This window comes from Lactuca sativa, chromosome 5 (genome assembly GCF_002870075.4).
Source record: "Lactuca sativa cultivar Salinas chromosome 5, Lsat_Salinas_v11, whole genome shotgun sequence".
NCBI classification, from domain to species: domain Eukaryota; kingdom Viridiplantae; phylum Streptophyta; class Magnoliopsida; order Asterales; family Asteraceae; genus Lactuca; species Lactuca sativa.
In genome coordinates, this window is record NC_056627.2 from 5191088 (window position 1) to 5214053 (window position 22966).

The 22966-nt window shown below is 36.2% G+C and overlaps 4 protein-coding genes and 1 long non-coding RNA gene across 7 annotated transcripts; 4 read left to right on the top strand and 1 right to left on the bottom strand.

The window, feature by feature from the left end:
- The first annotated feature begins 7473 nt into the window (after window positions 1-7473).
- LOC111902246 (uncharacterized) lies at window positions 7474-11978 on the top strand. 2 transcript variants are annotated; one of them, XM_023898096.3, is made up of 5 exons: window positions 7474-8649; window positions 9035-9204; window positions 9269-10024; window positions 10913-11123; window positions 11221-11978. In XM_023898096.3, the coding sequence occupies exons 1-5, from the start codon at window positions 8367-8369 to the stop codon at window positions 11598-11600; spliced, it is 1800 nt and encodes a 599-aa protein (XP_023753864.1). In that variant the 5' UTR covers window positions 7474-8366; the 3' UTR covers window positions 11601-11978. The 2 variants fall into 2 exon arrangements, with proteins under 2 accessions (XP_023753864.1, XP_023753863.1); XM_023898095.3 differs by having other exon boundaries at window positions 7478-8661.
- A 3403-nt stretch (window positions 11979-15381) lies between these two features.
- LOC111902248 (serine acetyltransferase 1, chloroplastic) lies at window positions 15382-16690 on the top strand. The gene has a single exon (XM_023898098.3). The coding sequence runs from the start codon at window positions 15477-15479 to the stop codon at window positions 16548-16550; it is 1074 nt and encodes a 357-aa protein (XP_023753866.1). The 5' UTR covers window positions 15382-15476; the 3' UTR covers window positions 16551-16690.
- Window positions 16691-16843: 153 nt separating this feature from the next.
- Window positions 16844-18800, top strand: LOC111902247 (cytochrome P450 71D11). The gene is made up of 2 exons (XM_023898097.2): window positions 16844-17956; window positions 18060-18800. Exons 1-2 carry the CDS (start codon window positions 16997-16999, stop codon window positions 18681-18683), a joined length of 1584 nt encoding a protein of 527 aa, XP_023753865.1. The 5' UTR covers window positions 16844-16996; the 3' UTR covers window positions 18684-18800.
- Window positions 18801-19324: 524 nt separating this feature from the next.
- LOC122198195 (uncharacterized) lies at window positions 19325-22303 on the bottom strand. 2 transcript variants are annotated; one of them, XR_006192096.2, is made up of 6 exons: window positions 21963-22303; window positions 21393-21515; window positions 20951-21151; window positions 20813-20878; window positions 20536-20607; window positions 19325-20442 (listed from the first exon to the last, which is right to left on the bottom strand). It is a non-coding gene; the product is annotated as an uncharacterized LOC122198195 (long non-coding RNA). The 2 variants fall into 2 exon arrangements; XR_006192095.2 differs by having other exon boundaries at window positions 19325-20445.
- LOC111902257 (desmethyl-deoxy-podophyllotoxin synthase) lies at window positions 19602-21186 on the top strand. The gene is made up of 2 exons (XM_023898108.3): window positions 19602-20471; window positions 20545-21186. Exons 1-2 carry the CDS (start codon window positions 19602-19604, stop codon window positions 21169-21171), a joined length of 1497 nt encoding a protein of 498 aa, XP_023753876.1. The 3' UTR covers window positions 21172-21186.
- Window positions 22304-22966: the final 663 nt, after the last annotated feature.

Below are 22966 nucleotides of genomic sequence, written 5' to 3' on the forward strand. Positions count from 1 at the left end.
ATCTTCGGTATCTCAGCTCGGATGGCCGCAACCACCTCCTCATGAATCAACCTGCGGATCTCCTCATCGCTGACAATGCTGCTCTCAGGCGTGTGGCGTGTCCCAACCATGATGTCTCTGAAATGCAACATAAAAATTTCAGAAACTCTCCCGAGCATACTCGCACTCGATAACTCAACCATACTTGCTCTTCAGTACCCTAAGGATTATTAATTGGACTGCGCACTGATCTGGTGTTTCCAATAGTACGGGCCATTATACTACCGTCCACACCGCATCAGTATTCACCTAAGCCCTCCTCCTAGGATCCCAGATCACAAGTACTCCAACCTCGCCACGCATAGGCTACTCTCCAGCAGACCTCTCATACGCTCCTCGCTGCTACCTATTCACTGTCAAGCATCTCATAGCAGCAGTAATCTCCTAGGCTAAGGCATCACAAATCAGGCCACTATAGTCCCAATATGAATACATATCCTACTCTAACATGCATAACATATCATATCACGTCACATAACACCTAATGTAAGGGTATTTTGGGAAATCATCGTTCGGGCGTTGGCTGATCGTACACACTGCTTCTTTCCGCTTTTCTCAAATTCTTTTACTTTTAGAAAAATTATTTCTTTTGTGAAAAACTTCCTCAAATCCTCAGTTTAAGTTCAGATACTCCCAAAGGTACATCTGAATCCCTCTAACCAAGGCTTTGATACCAACTTGTAACAGCGTAAATTTTCAAAACAATTTTTATTTTACTTCCATTCATAAAATATCACAAAAATCCATTGTATCACATGGTGTCAAAATAAAACAAATCCCAAGATCTCAAATACATAAAATCTCCCAGTGTGTACGGATCATGTCGGCGCCTTCCCACGGTCCTCGCTAGTACCTGAATCACATAACACACAACACTATAAGCATAAATGCTTAGTGAGTTCACCAAAATACCACATACAACACATATTAGTCACCCGAGGCTATAACTCTGTATGACCCTCTGGTCAAAGTGTCTCAGTGGGACCCTCCAATCCCATAACTCTGTGGACCCTCTGGCCCTAACTTTGTGGACCTTCCGGTCCTAACTCTGTAAACTCTGAATCACACAGAGTACAAAATCACATAGATATCACATCATATAATAGCATACAACATACTCTGTCATATAACTCTAATTACCACTCTAGGTAAAGTATAGTGAGAAGACTCACCTCGAGTAACTCGGTAAATCTCGAACTCGGAAATACTGATCTAGCCTCCGCCTAATCACATAAAATAATTACTCTAATCAATACGACTTTCAAAGGCTAGGCTATTCCCTCTCTAAGTTCTTTTAGAAGTGTAAAAGACAATTTTACCCCTCCAATAGCTCAAAAGTCCAAACATTGACTAGACCCTAAAAGTCAACAAAAGTCAACTCTAGTCAATGGTCAAACTTTGACCAGACTCGTCGAGTGCGCATGGGCGACTCGGCGAGTCCACGCGGGTCCTCTGAGTCCTTTTAAGCCTCACTTGGCACATCGGGTCACCTTCCACTCGACAGGTTACTTCTGTCACGAATCGCAGGCAACCCCGACTCGACTCGTCGAGTCCTCTTATGAACTCGACGAGTTGCTTCCATGGCAACACTCAAATGACCTTTGGAGGTCATATCTGCTTCTCTATCCTATAGATCTAACCTTCCCATACCCAATAATCACGTAAAGGTCCGACCTTTACGCTCATGCAACACATAAAGGGCTCCTTTTGATGAATTCACTTCTAAAATGGCAACCTAAGTTCATTTCTTCCATGGAACAACATAAAGCAGGAAAGATAAGGCTCTTTGGACCTCTAAAGGTCCAGATCCATAGTCTAACACTCAAAGGGACAACATACTCATCAATTCAAGCAAAAAAAGGGTATAGAAAACCCTAGATTCAAGGATCTTAAGCTAAATAGAAGAAGGGGGTCGAATTACTACCTCAACAATGGAAATCCAAGCTTGAAAACCACGTAATAACAACCCCCTTGACCTTTTCTTGCTAGAAACACCTTCTTCTTGCAAAACAATACCAACAATGGATCAAAATAGCTTTCTCTGTCTCACACAACTCGCTCAAGCTCTCTAGGGTTTCTCTCTCTAGACTTGTAGCCGCAAATAAGGGCCATAAGGACCCTTAAATAAGGCACAAGCCCGAAGATGTAGGGTTTCTGCCTCTAGCACAGACTCGTCGAGTCCATTCATTAATCCAGTCAGCGAATCGCGATCCTACTCGACGAGTCTAGGCGTCAACTCGTCGAGTCCCTCTCTTTAACTCAAAATAAATGATTAAAATAAAATACTTGGGAATCCGGATGTTACAAGTGGGTTGAGTGGGTTCAAAAAAGATAGGATTTCCAAGTGTTGTGGGTTGGGAAAGATGAAGAAAAAGAAGAAACAAAAATTGATGTGGCAGTGGGTTGGGAGGGAACGACTCCCTCCTCGCTAATGGGGTTTCAATTCATTGACCTTAAAATTGCTTTATGTGTTAACAATCAATTCGTTTTGAACTTTTTTTCACAATTGCAACCACAAATTAAGCGATAACAGCATTGTATATGCTAAGGGAAAACATAAACATATTCAAATTGGTTGATGTTTATATGACAGATGTAGCACATGGTTCCTGGTACGTAAATCTTATTTGAGTATTTCTCTTCTTTTAGCCTTGGACTCGGTGAGTCACAGGTCCGACTCGCCGAGTAGATGCGGGACCCGGGACACGTTTAAGTTGGCGACTCGGCGAGTCCATATTCTGGACTCGACGAGTCACCACTGTTGGATGAAACCTTAAGTTTCAGGGGTTTGCACCCTATTTAAGCAGCACATCCGCTCCAGGCCAACCCCCATTCACCCTCCCAGAGCTCCCAACCCTCGTTTAAGCTTGTTCCTTGAAGAGTTGAAGCATTTGTTGGGTGCTCTTGAAGGTTTTGAAGAAGAAGGGAAGTAGATCCAGAAGAAGGGAAGCCATCCAAGCATCATTGTGTTCTTTCAGCAGTTCCATTGAGGTATATCCCATTTTCCCCTGTTTCTATGCTTAAGGCTTTATTTAAGACATTCTTGAGCCATTTCCCAAGCTTGTAGGTGCATAATGTTTCGTAATAAGTTGATTGGCCTCTAGATCTAGGCATGATTGAGCTCCAGGAGCTCAAATCTGTTAGCTTTATGAACCCATGTTGCTTGTTTACCCTAGATCTACCCTTTTGAGGCATTTTGAACCCCAAAATCCATATTGGTGAATATCTACACGTAAAGTTGGAAACTTTACGTGTGATTCGTGTCCTAGAAGCCCAGATCTGTGAATGACATGGACTGGAATTGAGCAGATCTGTGTATTTAGTGGGTGCATGGCAACGAATCGGCGAGTCGTTCATGTGACTCGACGAGTCTGTTCACGAGTCTCCGAGTTTGTCCCCTTTTCGTAGTGTCGAGTGAGTAATGAGTCACGGGGTGTGACTCAGTGAGTCGGAAGCTGAACTCATCTATGGAGGTACTCGGCGAGTCAATGCCCTGACTCGGTGAGTTCAAGGCAATCTCCTTAGATCAAGAACAGACTCGGCGAGTTGTTCATACAACCCGGCGAGTCTTAGCATAAGTGTTCATCGGATGAAGATGAACTCGACGAGTTGTTCATACAACTCGACGAGTAGGATGAAGGACTTGAGTATCTGTTAAGAAGGAGAACTCGTCGAGTCGTCGCCTAACTCGACGAGTAGGAATGGGTTTCAGGGCAAACGTTTGGGTAGGGACTCGGCGAGTTGGAAAGCCAACTCGGCAAGTCGGGTCAACTGAAAGTTGACTCTGATTTTGACTTAGGTCATGATCAGGGGTAAAATGGTCATTTTACCCAAAGGACAGTTAGCAGTGTTTGATTGAGTACGTTGTGGGAATTGCAGCCGGAGGATTTCCGGAGCAGCAACTACTTCGAGGTGAGTTACCTTCCAGTAGCGGTGGGTCTTCGGCCACAATGCCGGCCCACCAGTAGGAGTCGTATGTTAGATGATTGTCTTTGTGATATCATCTAGGTTGCTACTATCTGATATGTTATATGCTAGCATGATATGTTATATGTGATAATAATAGAGTTCGGTTGTTAGGACCGGAGGGTAGTCAGACACCCCATAAATGTCTGACAGTACGTGATGATATGTTTGCATGCTGGCCTGTTATGTTATATGCGATAGTGGTAGTAGGAGGGGACTAGTCCCCGAGGATAGGTTGTTAGGACCGATGGGTAGTCAGCACCCCAGAATGGCTTGACATGGGTAGTCAGCACCCCAGAATGGCTTGACACGGGTAGTCGGCACCCCAGAATGGCCGTACCGGGTAGTCAGGCACCCCAGAATAGCCTAACAGTATGCATATTATTTGTTTGTATGGTATGTGGTACGATGGGGGAACTCACTAAGCTTTGTGCTTACAGTTTACAGTTTTGGTTTCAGGTACCTCTTCGTCTAAGGGGAAAGAGCCGGCGCGGTAGCGGCACATCATACACACACACTGGTTTCCGCACTTACGAGATTCTCTGGGATTTATACTCTAATATTTTGATGATTGTATGATTTGGCTTTTAGACATGGTTTACGTTTTGTTATGGTTGATCAAACAATGTTTTTAACTATTGATGTTTTCTAAAGTAATATTTTTAAAACGAAATTTTTGGTCGTTACAACAGACATGCATGGTTTCAACCTTCTAGAACTCGTTGGTCTCAATTATCAACAATTTTCCAACTATATTAATAATTTCACTTTCATATGAACAATTTTGTTATTATAAAACAATTTCACAATATTAATTTTGATATTCAATTTTTTTGTTTTCGTAATGAAATTTTCACTTTCAATTTTGTGGTTTTTTTTTTTTTTTTTTTTTTTTTGGTGGGGACGACCTTCCAGAAACCAATTTTACATTTGTGATGAAACAAATTGGTGATCATTTTGTGCTATTGTGCAAAAAGATAATCATATTGTTAAATATAATAAAATGTTTTTTTTTTCAGCAAAGGTATTCTCATAAATGTGAAGTTTTTCAAAATGTTTTTTCAGTGTTATCAGAAAACAGTGACCCAGATCCTATAATGAAACGGATTACTCATGGTGCTTATGATTATTTAGCGAAGCCTATTCACGTTGAGGAGTTAAGGAACATAATGCAACATGTGATTAGGCGATTCAAAATCAAAATCAAAGTCAAAGTAAAAGTCAAACAACGATCATGATAAATCAGATCAAGGAATTGAAAATGGATTGTTAATTTGAAACTTGAAAGTGATGATCCATAGGCTCAAAAGAACCCTCATGTTGCTTGGTAGATTGATCTTCATAGAAAGTTTGTTGCCGCTTTTAATGATATTGGTGATTGAGAGTGAGTCTATTATTTTATACGTCGGGTGTGTATAAAAAATGACTAAAAATTGATTTTTTGGTGGAAGTTATGCAGAAAATGTACCCAAAAGGATTCTTAATATGACAAATATGGGTGGAATTACTAGGGAAAATGTTGCAAGTCATATCAAGGTATGTGAAAATTTTCTTTATAGTGCATTATTTGCTGAGTGGATAAAGAAATTTTTTCTAAAACAAGTGTTTTATGCATTAAGTTTGCTTTTTGGACTAGATGAACTTTTTGAATATGAGTAAAAGGTTGTTTTACCTTTGTGTTTACTAGGGCATTTATAAGTAACCTATGAAAAAACATGTTCATTCCTAGTGAGTAAATAGGGAAAATAGGTTTCGCTTCATAATCATATGTTTTTACACTTAATAGTATATTTCTTTTTACGACCGAATGAATAATTATGAGTTTGAGTAAATGCTATTTTACCCTTCTAAGTACAAGGGCGTTTATACGTAACTATGAAAGAAAAACTTCATTCTTGATGACTAAATGGGGAAAAAAAATAAGGTTTTCTTATATGTCCAAAATTCCGTTTCTTTTTTTATGGAGCGATTGAACTATCTAAGTGTGGAAAATTGAAAATTTTACTCTTTTTGTTTATTAGGTCATTTACAATTAACTTCGAAACAGTTCGTTTATTCTTGATGACTACAATGGAAAAAGGCACTTTCTTTTAGCGGGTATAAATTCAAACATGTTCTTTTCTGGATGGACCGAATGAACCATCTTACTGTAACTGCCTATTTTACCCTTTTGTTTACAAGGGCATTTATTACATTTGAAATAAAATCTTCTTCATTGTGCCAAACTGAAAATAAATGTTGAAATGATGTGGTTTCTTATGACATTTTGGAAGGAATAATTTCGGTTACCCGGTATGGATACAACCAATACTAACTTCATAAATAAAGATTTTGTGTTGTGGGGTTGTTTTGGATAGTTGCAGGGAACCATATTGGCCATTTGTTATGGTTTTGATCCTACCGGGTGCCAATTTCGTCAACTTTTTTGATATTCAGTGAATAGAAAATTCTCGAGCGGGATTTTTATATGCCTCTTTGGAATGAAATAAACAAGCACATTAACAAGTGTTGGTTATATCTTTTTGTTGCATTTATATATTTTTTTGAACAAAATAAATAACGTTCTTATCATGTCTTGATATGTTTTTAGTTGCATTTATTGTTTTCTGATGAAATAAATGAGCTCATTAAAGAACTCAAAAACAATTTTCTCAATTTTGTTTGGTTTGTTTAGGTCTACAAACAAATCAATTTATGAAATATAGGTTTTCATCAAAGATACACTGAATATGGTTGACATTCTTTATTTATTTTCTTCCTTTAGGCCGTAAGGACAGAATCATGGATTAATCGCTTGACGTTCTCCAACTGTTGAGGATTAGGACATTAATCGGAAATTTATGATTAATCGAGTTTGACAGGATTAATCGGCCAACAAAAGTCAAAAAAATTCAAAAAAGTCGAAAAAAAAAAATTTAAAAAATTCAAAAAACCAGCTTTCTTTTTTTACTCAAAAAATTTCAAATTTTCAAATATTATACCAAAATGTTTATATTTTCGTATTTTCAAATTTCCAAATTCCAAATTTTCTTATTTTTTAATTTTGAAGTACTTGTTTTTCTTAAGATATATTAATATTTAATTAATTTTAATTTTTTATTAATAATCTATGGTCCACGATTAATCCTCGATTAATTCCCGCCAAAACCGATTAATCCCTTAACACCAGTCGACCGTCGAACTACCGTCAAATAATTTTTACAACCTTGATATATATATATATATATATATATATATATATATATATATATATATATATATATATATATATATATATATATATAACAAGCCACTTTATTGAGAAATGTATTCTCACGTATTCACAAACTGATCGTAACCAACTTAATATTTATTTCATAATAAAATAATAGTTATACATATATATCTCACCTCCAAATATTATTTTCGAGTGAATTACTCTAAAATACTGAAGTATGCCTTGGGGTTTGGGGGATGAGGTCGAATGCAGGGGACTTGCTGGGCGTCATTTTGTGGGGCCCACAGGGTTACACAATAAACTTGCCTCTTACCATTCACACCATACATAAAACCCTCCTCCGTTAGAATATGATTTCTTGATGGTTTTGCCCCCTTTTCCCTACCGGCCGGCCACCACTCTCTCATCCTACCTTTCTCTTCTACATTCATTCACCGCCATCACCACCATCAGCTAACCCTCTAAACCACCTGACAGTTTTTCAATTTAACATTCTGACTACATCCCCAAAGTTCTCATCTCTCTCTCTCATCCTCTTCTTCTACCTATAGGTACATATGTATATCTATCTTGCTAAGAAGAATATCACCTTTCTCGACTGTTTCCCGAACCTGCATCAACCACCGCCATCATCTGCCGTCTCCAACCACCACAAAAGAGGCGCCCTTTAGCCTTATCAGATACTTTTGGCATAGTTCTCAAGGGTTTCCATAGTCTCGAACTTTTTGTATACTGGTTGAGATTTTTTCGTGTATTACAGTCAGATCTTCAAGAAATTAGCTAGTACCTTGGTTATCTATTAGTTTCACGGGATACCCGTTTTGTATTTCTCAAGTTTTGGGGTTTCAATCAAGACTTTTGGTATGTATTTGTTGAGGATTTGGTGTTATTTCCTTCCAAAATTGTTGGGTTTCTTGGCAGCTGAATAGGGTTCCTTTGGCTTACGGAACCCTTTGCCAAAATTTCTCATATACACCTCTAGTCATTTGTTTCTGGCAACTAGGGTTTGTAAGAACTGTAGGATAGTGTTTTCTTGTTAAAAATTCATGGTGGGTAGGGTCTAGGTTACATTGTTACTTTTGTAAATTAGGGTTCTGACATGCGTTATTAGTGAATTCAGCATATACTGATTCTTGTTCCAAACATGGCTGCAAATAGTCAATGCTTTGTGGAGTGGAAAGAGCTATTCGTTTCAAAGGAAAGGGGTAAGAGGGTAGTGCACTATTTTCTGAAAGATATATCGGGGGAATCGGTGCTTGCAGTTGTGGGAACCGAGAGGAGCATTAGGCATATGTTTTATGTGGTCGCGGAGGAGTTCTTAAAGGTCAACGAGGCCCAGAATTCAGTCAATGCTGGGTATAGATGGAGATCAAGGAGAGAGGTGGTGAACTGGCTTACTTCCATGCTATCAAAGCAGCACCGCCAAGGTGAACATTCCAGTAAGTTTCCTGTATTTCCTTGACCCGTTCTTTCATCTTTCAGCTTGTTTCGTCAAATTTTCTTTAATTCTAGATGTAAATTTTGCTAGCGATCGAACAAAACCTGCACAATCCAGTGCTTACCTTACCTCTCATGATGAAATCGTTCCATCTTCTAGGTCAAAAAGTTTGTTGTCTTCGAGTAAAAGAAAAATAGTCTTGTAGTTGTAGTTTGATTCATATGCTTAAAAAGTTCTCATTTTGTCACCTAAAGTAAGTTTGATGCTATATCATTTTCTCTCGTTAAAGAGACAATCTTTCATGAAATATGATAAAACCCTAGCTTTAGTAGAGTAACATTCATTCATTCATTCATTTTTTTTTGAAAATTCAGAATCCCCTAAAAGTGATGATATTTCGGGAGTTAGTGCTCCGTATCAAAATCGTCTTCCAAGAAATATAAAGTTGCGTACACCTGACATAGTGTGGTCAGGTGTAGCGTGGACCTGCGGTAAACAACTGAAGCATTTTCCAGCCTTTTGCAGGAATGGGATTACAATAGCAGTAAGTTGGTTAAATTATTTGAGATTTACTTAGTAAAATTTGTAACATACATGATGATTTTCAGGTACAATCGTTTGTATTTGTGATGGCCGAAGAGGAAAAACGTCATCTTGCATATCTAGAAGATATGTATGAAGATCGAAAGGGCCAAAAGAAGGTAAAAGTGAGATGGTTTCACCACAATCAAGAAGTCCAAGCTGTTGTCACTCTTCGAAATCCTCACCCAAAAGAGGTTTTCATTACACCTTATGCACAAGTTATCAGTGTCGAGTGTGTGGATGGGCCCGCCATTGTCATGACACATGAGCATTATGAGAAATGCATGTCCATCCTTCCGGAAGATCTATTAACCCGAGTGCATCATTGCTCAAGACAGTTCAAGAACAACCGTGTGAAGCCGTTTAAATTGAGTAAATTGTGTGGGTATTTTGATCAGCCGATTTTTTCGATTTTGGATACTGATTATCTTGAAGATGATGAGAATAATAATAGCTTGGGGGATAAAGATAATGTTAAGTTGGGAGTGAAAAGGCCAAGGAGTTCGAGAGGGCGGCAGGTGATGCCGAGTGAACCTCAGTCGGTGAGTATGAATGTCAAGTATGAGATGTTGAGAAGGAGGCTAATCCCAAAGTATGTCAAGAATCGGGAATTCGCTTCAGATAATTCGGTTTTTAAGGTTGGTGAAAAGATAGAGTTGTTGTGCCAAGATAGTGGGATTCGTGGATGCTGGTTTAGGTGTACTGTGTTGCAAGTTTCTAGGAGACAATTGAAAGTTCAATATGATGATTTGAATGACGAAGATGGAGGTGGTAATCTTGAGGTATGAAGTCCTATTTGTATTTGCTTTAAGACTTTCTATTTCATATATGATAAAATTTTAGTTTGGGTTCGTAAATAATTAAGGGCTACATGCAAGAAATAGCAACCCACCTTTGTTTGTCTGTGAATTCAATTGCAACTTTGTACGTTCAGTTTATTTTCTTATTAAGGCATTTGACTTATAAAAAACACTAGTCAATTATAGCATTGCACTTTTAGTTTTTTTGCTTGTTAGGACATTATATTTTGAAATATCTAGCCAGTTAAATTTGCTTTGTAATAGGAAAAAACAGAAGTAGGATGCTATAACAAAGAAATTAATGGAAGTACATTGCTAGTTGGTGCATTTAACCCAATGATTAATATATTGCAACAAGCCAAGAACTTTTATTGAAGATACGGTTCAGTTGTTTCGAATTAAATAGTTAGGTGGTTTTAAACACTCAGAGCATACATTAGGCAATTTTGAACCTGATTCATATAAATAATATATATTGCAAAACTACTATAAAAACGGGTTTGGTTGATCTGGTAATACTTGTTCTGCCTGTTAAATATATGAGGGCTAACGCCAGATATAGCTGTGAGAATTGCTTTGTATATAGATAACACATTGCTATAATTGGATAGATTTTTGAAAATACAATGTTGCAATAGGAAATGACACAAGTAGGATGCTATAACAAACAAATCAATGGAATTACATGGCTATTTCTTGCATTTAACCTCATAACTTATATATTATTATTAAAATAATTACTAAATATATTGGAAGTACAGTATACTTTACAAGGACAGTTTCATTTGAAATGGTCTTGTGTCCTACAAAATGCAGAAAAGTGAATCAAGTAAGTGATTGTTGACTTGTTGTTTTTGGTTTGGTTTTAAGGAATGGGTTTCAGCTTTGAGATCGGCCATGCCTGACAAACTCGGAATGAGATGCTCGGGTCGGCCAACTATAAGGCCAGCAGTAGCACGAACGGAAACGGAAACGATTGCTTTTGAGGTCGGTTCCCCGGTGGACGCGTGGTGGAGTGATGGCTGGTGGGAAGGAGTAGTAGTTGGAATCGGTGATTCCGACGTACAAGTTTATGTTCCCAGTAAGCAATAAATTGTAAATTCTAACAATTATTTATTTATTGATTCTTGTCTTGTCTCTCACACCATCTTTTTCTTCTTCTGTTTTGCGAACAACAGCCGAAACATTGTTTCTTGAACTACACAGAAAAGACATTAGAGTTTCAAGAGATTGGGTGGGAGACCGTTGGGTTGATCTTGAAACAAAACCTAACATCCTCTCATCCATGCCTGCAAATCTTAAGGAAATCAAACAAGAAAGCTCTCCTGAAGCCATTGAAACCATCAACGACAACAGACCACTTGAAGAGGGTGACACTGATTGTAAGCCCGAGTTACATGAGAAAGAGAATGGCCCAACTCCAGTCCATGATGACAACAACAATGTCGAAATTGGTGAAAAAGGAGAGCATACCAGTGATAATGGAGAAGCAGTAGCAATGGAGTGTGAAACTTTAAAGGAGAATCTTGAAGCAAATCCAGTTCAAGTGTTGGCATGAGTTACTGAAAAAACAAAACCCAAGTTTGTGTATAGGAGGGGGAGGGGAGGGACCAAGTGAGGTTAGAGTTTGTACCTTTTTACTGATTGTTTTAGGGAACACCTAACCAGGGGCACCCACCCTATCCCTATGCTGGGTGCCTCCAATTTGTAACCACCTTTTTAGTGAAAAGGAAGACCTTTTTTTTTCCAAAGCTTGGAGATGACTTGTACATTGTACATTGGAAGATGTACACTGGTTGAATTTGGCTCTGGAAAAAGGGTCTGGCCTTTTGGTACGTTTCTGTATCAGTTGATGTTGTGGTACTGATTGTAACACTGGACTAGGTTATGATTGTCGTTTACTGTGTTATTATAGTCATTAAAATCGTTTCGTGAATCTTAGTATATCATTATAAATATAACTACCAAAAGATTTCACACATGCTGTCCAATTCTGAAAACAAAATGCTCAAAGAACGTTGTGCTTTTCAGTTTGCGCTATTTGTGTATACACGCCAAATTTTTATCTAATTGCAATTGGGAAATTAGTAGTCATTGGGTTTGAGATTTGGCCGTATGTTTTCGTAGAAAAATAAATTATAAAAATTATCCCAGTAGTTTTATAAAAATTATCCATGTAGTTTACATAAAAGTATGTGTAGATTTTTTTCAGGAACAATCCATGTATTTAAAAATTTACAAAAGTACTCTCCGCCTAATAGAAAAGCTACAGATTACGACACCACAAAATGGAGTTTAGAATATAAAAAAGCTCTAGTTGTTTAAAGATAAAAGCCAATATTTGAATATTAGGTGTAATACCCATGTATTACATGGGTTCATTTAAAAAAATTTAAATATGAAAATTCTAAACATATGAAAAAGTTTGAATTTATAAGAAAAATACTGAATTATTAAACAAATAATTTAGATAAAAAAACCAAAAAAAAAAAAAAAATAAAGTTTTAATTTAAAAATTTGAAATTAAAAGGAAAGTCAATTATTGAAATTGATGTGCATTTATTATTACATTTATTACAATTATTATATTTGAATATTATGTGTTTAATAAAATGGAAAAAACCACAAAATGCCATGTAGAAAAAATTTAATTGAAAATAACCACAAAATGACATGTGACCAAATCAATAAATCAATAAGAGTTACATTTGACAAAAAAAAATTTCATTTATTAAAGTAGATACACAATCTGGATTTGTTCTTCTAACTTTTAAGTTCTATCATAAATTTGATTTGAAGTTTTTCAGATTCAAATTCTATCATCAATTGAATAAAAAAAGGTTATAAACTATTAAGATTTAAAAAAACCAAAAACCAAAAACCAAATTGAGCTTGAGACTGACGTTAAAAATGTTCGGGTTTTATGTTAAGTGTGGTGGTCATGTCCAAGTTTTGTTTTTTGTTTCACTAAAGCCGTACTAACTTTTTGGGTAAACATGGAAAATTTTATACATGATCCGTTTAAGGTATTTTGCTCGGATAAATGTAATGCGTATATCAATTTAAAGAAAATAAGAAAAATCACGAGGCTTTTAGTGGAAATTGAACAAATCATTGTTTAAGGAATAAATCCAGGAAGGTTTTGTAAGTTAAAATGTGTCCATGATGGAAGTGGTGTTTAGATTTTGTAAGGTTTTTTATTAAAAAAATGGGCTTCTTCTAAAGTCTAACTATGTATTTAATGAAAATTGTGTGAATTTGATATGACTGTGTAGATAATCATGTTAGAATTATATCCAATAAGATTTTATTAGTGAGGTAAGATTATTAACAAGTTTTGATTGAAACATATTTTCCAAATTGGAATGAATACATCAACAAAAAAATCGACCCTGCAGTGAAATTTTCGACAGTTTTCATGGAATTTTATTAAATAACATATTTAAGAGTTTTTACAGGTGTTAGAGAAAGCTAATGAACATGTTCCAACAATATGGATATATAAAAAAAATGTATTTGGAAAAACAAATTTGTACAAAAAGTTTTAGAGTGGAACATGTGATGAGAAAGCAAACATTTATGTTTCAACTTCGAAAAGATAAGACCCAAACCTTTCACCATTATACTATTGTTACTTGACTTAATATCATTATCCCAAGTCCATATGACTTTTCCACTATTGTCCATGCTAAGGCTATTCTGACCAACTTGCACAATTACAGTCCCATAACTCTTTATGGTGGTCCACAGTAATAAATATGAAATATCAAAAGATGATATTTATGTCATATGAATTTCACAATATTATAATAAATATGATGATAGTTAAAATATAATCAACTTGATTAATAAATGTAGAAACAAAGTAAAACACATAAACATTTAATAAACTTAGCTAGTAACTGATAGCTGAAAGTTGTAGTTTTTTATTTGTTATATACATGCAAAAATAGATGAAAATTTTATAATATTTAAAATTATATAAAAGGACAATTGTCTAAAAAAGATAAATACAGAAATATTCTGGAAATTAATTAAAAAAGTCCAATAGTTTGTTCTTAAACACTACATGAAATAATTTTAACTTTTGAGATTTTTGTTTAAATTAAAAGTTAAATACTGACTCTAATAATTTTAACTTTTAAGATTTTTGAGATTTTAACTAATGGTAAGAATAAGAATTTAATCGTATCATTTGGATTAATAGAAAACATAAAAAAAGTAAGAAACCAAAATAACTATACAATTTTGTTTAAAAATTAAAATTAATATATTAAAATGGAAAACATCAAGAGAAAAAATAAGGACCAGTTGATATCGAACCAAGACATTTATCCTAAAAGTCTATGCACTCACAACGACTCATCTAGATACAATTTGTACAATAGACGCTCCTATTAATTTATAGAGCATATTTTTGGCATAAAAAAAACATGGATGCACATCCGGAAGGATCAAACAACGGTGTTTAGATAACTAGTGGTGTGCCCTTAACCAAATGCACCGAAACAATTTTGAGACCACACAAAACACGCTATATATAATACTAACATTATTAGTTATTAAGTTAATCATATGCTTTTCGGGCCTATTTTTTCCGAGGCCCTAACACCCCTAGGGCCGGCCCTTAGTAAACACAAGCAGTTAGTTTAATTAATATCCTATGTTTAAATCATGATCGATTCGTGGATTAATAAGGATATTGTTTCATTATAATTTATAAAATACTGATGTTAAAAATACATATCTTAAAATAAAAATAGAGTACAAGCATATTTATTTTGTACTAGGTGTGTAACCCGTATATTACATGAGTTTATTAAAAGGTCCAAAAGTAAAAAAATGTGAACAAAAAAGACCATTCATGTAAGTTTTGATAACCACAAAAACCATGTTCATAATAAAATAAGTAACAATTGAGTTGACATTTGGTAAATCACATTGACCATTTGTGTAATTTAATCTTAATTAATCTATACAAATAAAATTAATTAATATGAATTCACAAATGGAATGTATTATCTACATTAATATACTTATACAATAATTAATATATTAATAGAAAGATGAATTCACAAATAGAAAGTTATTATGTATATTAATTAATATACTAATAAAATTAATTAATATGAAATGATATTTAATAGGTGGAATTTGATTAAAAATGAAAAAATATATAAAAATGATAAATAGATATTAAATAATTCAAAAAATCTAGAAAATGACAAATGTCAAATAAACGAGAAAAAAACATTTGACAAAATCATTTTTATTTATCAGAGAGTATTACATAAATTGCGTAATTGCCTTTTTAGGGGTATAAAATCGTTAAACCTATGCCGACAGTCCGACATCACCCACTAAGCCAAAATCACCCTCAAAATCCTTTTATTTTTTGGTCAAATTCTTTATTTTCTCTTTTCCCTGTTTCTCCATGAAGACTAAGGTCTCACTTCTGACCTCAGTTCTTCATCATCGTCTCCACTCTAAGTCACTTAATTTTGTTGGATCCTTACCCCATTTTTATCCCTTATCACACCCACAAATACCTTTCACCGATTCACCCAAACAACAAGATGATCAATTGGCTGTTTGTGTTCATGATTCAAGAGCACAAGTTCTTGATCAGTTTTTCTGCATACCCATTTCAACGATTCACACAGAATCCAGCTCTAAACATGGAACCGATAAGCAAGATGACGATGATATATGGCTGATAATGAAAGATGAAGCAAGATCTGATGTTGACCAAGAACCCATACTGTCAGACTACTATTCTAGATCAATCTTATCTCATCATACCATGGAGAGTGCTCTATCTCATCATCTCTCCACAAAGCTCGGAAGTTCTAGTCTCCCTAGTAGAACCCTCCATGACCTTTTCATGGATGTACTCACAGGCGATCAAGATATTGTTGGAGCTGTAAAAGATGATCTAAAGGCCGTAAAGGAAAGGGACCCAGCTTGTTTGAGCTATGTTCACTGTTTCCTTCATTTTAAGGGGTTTCTTGGTTGTCAAGCTCATAGAGTAGCACACAAGCTATGGTCACAAAACAGAAAAATCTTGGCGGTTTTGATCCAGAATCGGGTTTCTGAGGTTTTAGCTTTGGACATTCATCCCGGAGCTAAGATCGGAAGCGGGATATTGTTTGATCATGCCACCGGAGTTGTTGTTGGAGAGACGGCAGTGATCGGAGACAATGTATCGATTTTGCATAATGTGACATTGGGTGGGACCGGGAAGAGTTGTGGGGACAGACATCCGAAGATTGGAGATGGGGTTTTGATAGGGGCAGGGACTTGTGTTTTGGGTAATGTTAGGATTGGTGAAGGGGCAAAAATTGGGGCAGGGTCAGTGGTGTTGAAGGATCTGCCCGCTCGAACTACTGCTGTTGGGAATCCTGCTAAGTTGATTGGAGGGAAGGATAATCCGGTCAAGCTTGATAAAATTCCTAGCCATACTATGGATCATACTTCACATATTGAGTTTTATGATTATGTTATTTAGAAATTAAGAATTGAAATTGTTTATCATCATAACTTACTCATGCTACTGTTAAAAGTATCATGTATCTAATCAAGTGAAAAGTCGTCTTCTGCTTCACTATATTATACTCTAAAGTCAAATCTATCTTTTGATTTTGTTTCCCTTGTTTGTTGTTGTGTGGGTTAGATACCTTTGTTGTAATTATGATGGACTGCCGGTTTGTTTATTCTGATAAAATGAAACAGATTGCTCCGAAGGAATCGGTTTTATGGAAAACGACACAATTCAAACCGTCTTCTTTAATTTTCTCTTTCATGTGAGATTTGAATTTGAACCCTTCAAATTTGTGGGATTGAATCAAGATACCGAATTTCACTATGATAACTTTTGTCTTCTTACACTTGTCCTTCTCTATAATTTGACCGACTCAATGCAAGCATAATTGATTAACTACTGTATTCCTATATATGTTTCTTAAAATTTGGGAGGTAAAATACAGGATTACCTTGAAAACCAGTCTAACTTGCCTCATGGAGCCTGTATTTTTTTCATCCCAAATGATAATCTTTTCTTTTTTCATCTTAATGTTCATGTTGTTGAGGAGGCTGTCCAAAAGAAAATGTTCAAATCCATGTCTACCCCCAGGGCCATGGAAACTTCCTATCATAGGAAATATCCATCATCTTGGGAGCTGTCTTCCACATCAGCGACTGAGAGAATTGGCGGAGACATATGGACCTCTGATGCACCTGCAGCTTGGAGAACTTTCTGTAATGGTTGTTTCTTCACCTGAAACAGCAAAGGAGGTTATGAAAACTCATGATGTGAACTTTGCTGATAGGCCTTACCTTTTTGCTTCATCTGTGATATGTAATGGTGCTACAAACCTTACTTTTGCTCCATATGGAGATTACTGGAGACGGCTTCGCAAGATTTGCTCCATGGAGCTTTTGAGCCCAATGCGGGTCCAGTCATTTACGTCTACAAGGGAAGAAGAGGTCTCAAAGTTGATCAAGTCTATCAGTGAACATGTAGGATCTCCGATTGATCTTAGCCAAAGAATATTCTCATTAACGTATGGGATCACTGCCAGGGTGGCGTTTGGTAAGAAATGCAAACATCAAGAATCTTTCATCGCACTTGTCAAGGAAGCTTCAGCTGCAGCTTCAGGATTCAATGTTTCAGACCTTTACCCTTCTTCTACCATGCTTCCTTTGCTCACTGGATTTAAGGCAAAACTTGAGAAAATTCGTGGGAGGTTTGAGGAGATAACCGGTAACATCATTGAAGAACACCAGGCTAAAAAGGGGGAAACTATTGTGGGTGATGTAGATGAAGATCTTGTGGACGTTCTTTTGAGATATCAGGAGCATGGTGATGTTCAAACATTTCCTTTGTCTATTGCTAACATCAAAGCAGTCATCTTGGTTAGTAATTCAATCGTATGCTATAATAAGACTATAATCAAGTTTCAATACTTTAATCAAAAACACCGATAACACACGACTGAAAGGGTATTGGCTTTTGCAGGACATCTTTAGTGGTGGGAGTGAAACATCTTCTACAGCTGTAGAGTGGGCGATGTCCGAAATGCTCAAACACCCAAGAATCTTGGAAAAGGCACAAACTGAGATAAGGGAAATTGTCACCAGAAGAGGGAGAGTTGATGGGACGTGTATTCAAGAACTTGTGTTCCTAAAACTGGTTATTAAAGAAACTCTAAGACTACACCCTCCAGCCCCTCTGTTGCTTCCCAGAGAAAGCAGGGAGAGATGCGAGATCAATGGTTATGAGATACCAGCCAAAACCAAAGTTATTGTGAATGCATGGGCCATTGGTAGAGACCCTATTTGGTGGAAAGATCCTGAGAGGTTTCATCCAGAGAGATTCCTCAGCAGCTCAATAGATTATTACAAAGGAATTAATTTCGAGTACATACCGTTTGGTGGTGGAAGGAGAGTGTGCCCTGGAATGTCATTTGGATTGGCAAATGTGGAGCTTCCACTCATCAAATTGCTCTACCATTTTGACTGGAAACTTCCTGATGGAATGACAAGTGAAGACCTTGATATGAATGAAACGTATGGTGTCACAGTTAGAAGAAAAGCAAACTTGAATCTGATACCAACTGCCTACCATCCTGCGCCTGCATAAAGCTCTCGGGTTGATCCTTGGAAGAAAAGACGTACACCACAAATACTTGTTAGACAGCATAATGTCACATTGTAAACTACAACTTTGATTGTAATGAGCTTCTGCATTTTTTTTTTCCGATCTCGTGTTATATGTTCATATCCATGTGTTTTACTTCAGAAATCATATCAAGGGTGTACCTCCAACTCCAAACAAAGGTAGACCTTCGGCATATGAAGCGTGAGAAAACAAATCCACAATGGTGAATAACACACACACACACACAGAGTAAAGTCATGATTATTAAGCTTGCACATCCTTTTATATGAGGCCCTGTCCTCAGTAAAAGTCAACTCCTTCAAGTCTAACCTCATGTTATCTTCCTACTTCATTGTGATCTTCACCACCCTCCTCACCGCAACTGTCACTTGCCTCCTAGTGACACTTTTAACCACCACCATATTCTTTACCTCAATTTATTGGTTATTGATGTCACTCCCATCGAATTCATGTTATCCGGATTTACTTGTGACACTTTTAACCACCACCATATTCTTTACCTCATGTTATCCGGATGGTTGTAAAAAAATAAAAAAACTATTTTTTAATATGTTAATATATTTATAATGTAAGAACTTAATGTAATAAGTAAATACAAATCATGTAATAATAAGGCCCACACATGGTGTTGTTCTTGTTATTAATATATTGCAGTTTACTACATCAAACATCGTTTTTTATTGACAAATTATTGCAGTCACAATCTCAATATAGCAGGTTAAAATCTATGAAACAGCATCTTCTGAATTGACTTAAAGCATCTACAGAGTCAAGAAGGAAGATAACAATATAAACATAAATCATTCTTCAGTCTTCACCTATGAGATCTTGTTAGTTTCGTATTCCTTATTTTCTTTTCAAAATCCCATAACTACCCTGATGGAGCTGAGCTTCGGCTTGTTTCCAATCCTTTCTGCGTTCACACTCTTGGTATTGATGATTCTGAAACTATTGAAGCAATCTAAACCAAAGTTACCTCCAGGGCCATGGAAGCTTCCTGTTATAGGAAGCGTTCATCATCTTGCTGGATCACTTCCACACCATCGCCTAAGAGACTTGGCAGATAAACACGGAGCTCTGATGCATCTCCAGCTTGGAGAGCTTTCTGTTTTTGTCGCCTCATCACCCGAAACAGCAAAACAAGTGATGAAAACACATGATGCCATTTTTGCAAATAGGCCTTTCCATCTTTCTGCGTATGTGATGGGATATAATGGTGCAGGCATCATGTTTTCTTCATACGGGGAATACTGGAGGCAGCTCCGTAAGATTTGCACTTTGGAGCTTTTGAGTAGTAAGCAAGTCCAGTCACTTAGATGGGTAAGAGAAGAAGAGGTGTCAAAATTCATCAACTCCATTAGTGAAGGATCATCCATTAATCTTGGAAAGAGTCTCTCATCCCTAATCTATGGGATCACTGCAAGAGCGGCTTTTGGTAAAAAATGTAAAGAGCAAGACGCATTCATCTCGCTTGTTAATGAAAGCGTAGCTCTTGGAGCAGGATTTGGCATTACGGATCTCTTCCCTTCATGGAAACTACTTGCCTTCTTTAGTAAAACCCGACCAAAACTCGACAAGATTCATCAACAGTTTGATCAAATTCTGAGCAATGTTATTGAAGAACACAAGATTTCAGCAGATGGTGAAGATGAAGCGGATAAAGACCTAGTAGATGTTTTGTTGAAAGTTCAGAAGCGTGGTGACCTTGGAATTCCCTTATCTACTGATGACATCAAAGCAGTTATCTTGGTTAGTAATTAACCATCTTCATGCATCTTGTTATAATAGCTTATTAATTTGTTCATTGTTATACCATTCACAGGATATCTTCAGTGCTGGAAGTGAATCATCTTCTATAATAGTTGAGTGGGCAATGTCTGAACTACTAAAGAATCCACAAATAATGAACAAGGCACAAGCTGAGGTTAGACAGGTGTTTGACAAACGAGGAACATTTGATGAGAAGGGTATTCAAGAATTAGAATTCCTAGAATTAGTGATAAAAGAAACTTTGAGGTTGCACCCTCCAGGCCCTTTGGGACTGCCTAGAGAAAACAGTGAGAGGTGTGAGATGAAAGGATTCGAAATACCTGTGAAGAGCAGAGTGATAGTGAATACATGGGCAATTAACAGAGATCCCAAGTATTGGGATGAACCTGAAAGTTTTCATCCAGAGAGATTCAGAAACAGCAGTTTGGATTACAGAGGACTTGACTTCAAATATATACCTTTTGGAGCTGGAAGGAGAATATGTCCTGGGATTTCATACGGATTAGCAAATGTTGAGCTTCCATTGGCATCTTTACTCTACCATTTTGACTGGAAACTGGCAGATGGAACAGACAACAAGGATCTTGATATGACTGAAGCCTTTGGTGTAACCGTTGGAAGAAAAAACGACCTTATCCTGATTCCAACAGCTTATAAGCCTGTTTACAAAAGTATGTAACATAGATCAGCTTGTATAATTAAAGTATGTAACCTAGATCAGCTTGTATAATTGTTTTCCATCCCAGTCGATTTGGTCTTTGGATTTTGTTTAGGATTTCTGTTATTAAGGATCTGTTTAGGTTGAGCTGGACATTATAAATAATGCCCCATAGGAACGTATATTTCTTATGGCATGAAATAAAAAGTAAAAAAGTCTTTCACTATTCTTTGGAAAATTACCTGTTTCTCGAAACACAGGTGGGGCGAACTGAGACTCCAACCTCCGGGAAGGGTCTCGTTCTTATTATGTGATTGATCAAGGAGACAATAATCATAAATAACCACCAAACCAATTGAATTATCCTGTAAAAAATATTGTGGATGCTTAGGGCACTACATTGACACTTGAAACATCTTAACTGTAACACGGTTATAGAACAAGTACAAGGCCATATTACCATATAGAGGATAAGCAACAAAATAGTCACTTGGATTCAATACAAGAAGTTTATACTATACATTCATAGTGTTGGTTCCTGATGAATTAATTGAGTTGTAGATAATACAAACTAATAATGGAACAATAATCAATTAAAACCCTAAAACAACATAATCAATGGAATGTAAAATTTCATTTCATCAATGGAAAATTACAGTACAGATTCTAAAGCGGGTGAAGAACACATTTACAATTCTTACCAATCTAATTCAAATTGAAAACTTAGATTTGATACGAATTCTCACGCGGTTACACAAAACTCACACAAAAATTGCTCTCAAAATATCATCCTTAAAGACAAAGATTGTTACCCCTTATGAGAGAGAGAGGGTTTTATTTTATATATGTTGTTGTAGATGAATTTTGTAAATATATGCTGTTGAAGATTCCATGACATGCGAGCATCAGTGTCTTCCCAAACCCAAAGTGAGGCTGACTGCAACAGCTTGAAGTACTTCTCAGACCGCCTAAGAAGCCTTGCTAAGTTGTCAGTTTGAAGATAAAGTCTCAACAGAGTAACCATCATCATTCAGCTTGATCGACATTTTTAGTCGGTTTCTATTAGACTTGTAATGTAATCATAAAATTTATCTCAATAGAGAGCCCCAAGGCCGATAAAGGTTTAAAAGTCCATATCAGCAGTTATAGTCTTATAGAGTTTGAATAACCGACTTACACACCCCAAGAGTATGAGAAGATACACAATCAGTCTAGAAAAAAATTGACTGGTTTACACCGAACTAATTATCATGGCGTTATCATTTATTTTCATTCAGCAATTCCATTGGATTGAGGTGAAGGTTAATGTGAATTCATGACAAATTTCATTTTTTGCACAAAATTCAGCATAAGAAGAGATATATTCTCCATCCCTATCATTTCTAACTACTTTATTTCTCTTGTTGAGTTGATTCTCAACTTCATTTTTGTACAAGACAAACTTGTCTATTGCTTCATCTTTACTTTTGAGTAAATATATATAACAATATTTCGTGCTATCATCGATGAATGTAATGAAGTATTTGTTTCCACCTTGAGTAGGAATTGACTTTAAATCACACAAATGAGTGTGAATTAAATCAAGAGGTTCGATGTTTCTTTTGATTGTTTGAAAAAATAATCTAGTTTGTTTGGTTTCAACACATGTGGGGCATTTGTGATTTAAGTCAATATTAAGTTTTGGTATGTAGTCTCGTTTAATTAGTCCCTTAATAGAATTATAATTTACATGTCTTAAGCGACCATGCCAAACATTTGAACACCAAGCAAATAAGCAGAACTAGAACTTGCATTATTCATTTTGTTTGTCACAATT

What these genes read in the sequence shown, in the direction of transcription:
- LOC111902246 (XM_023898095.3), top strand. Translation starts at nt 8,367, where the DNA reads ATGGCTGCAAATAGTCAATGCTTTGTGGAGTGGAAAGAGCTATTCGTT. An exon ending in ATGGAGGTGGTAATCTTGAG is followed by an intron (nt 10,025 to 10,912) that starts GTATGAAGTCCT and finishes TTTGGTTTTAAG; the next exon opens with GAATGGGTTTCAGCTTTGAG. An exon ending in CGTACAAGTTTATGTTCCCA is followed by an intron (nt 11,124 to 11,220) that starts GTAAGCAATAAA and finishes TGCGAACAACAG; the next exon opens with CCGAAACATTGTTTCTTGAA.
- LOC111902248 (XM_023898098.3), top strand. Translation starts at nt 15,477, where the DNA reads ATGAAGACTAAGGTCTCACTTCTGACCTCAGTTCTTCATCATCGTCTC.
- LOC111902247 (XM_023898097.2), top strand. Translation starts at nt 16,997, where the DNA reads ATGTTTCTTAAAATTTGGGAGGTAAAATACAGGATTACCTTGAAAACC. An exon ending in ACATCAAAGCAGTCATCTTG is followed by an intron (nt 17,957 to 18,059) that starts GTTAGTAATTCA and finishes TGGCTTTTGCAG; the next exon opens with GACATCTTTAGTGGTGGGAG.
- LOC111902257 (XM_023898108.3), top strand. Translation starts at nt 19,602, where the DNA reads ATGGAGCTGAGCTTCGGCTTGTTTCCAATCCTTTCTGCGTTCACACTC. An exon ending in ACATCAAAGCAGTTATCTTG is followed by an intron (nt 20,472 to 20,544) that starts GTTAGTAATTAA and finishes TACCATTCACAG; the next exon opens with GATATCTTCAGTGCTGGAAG.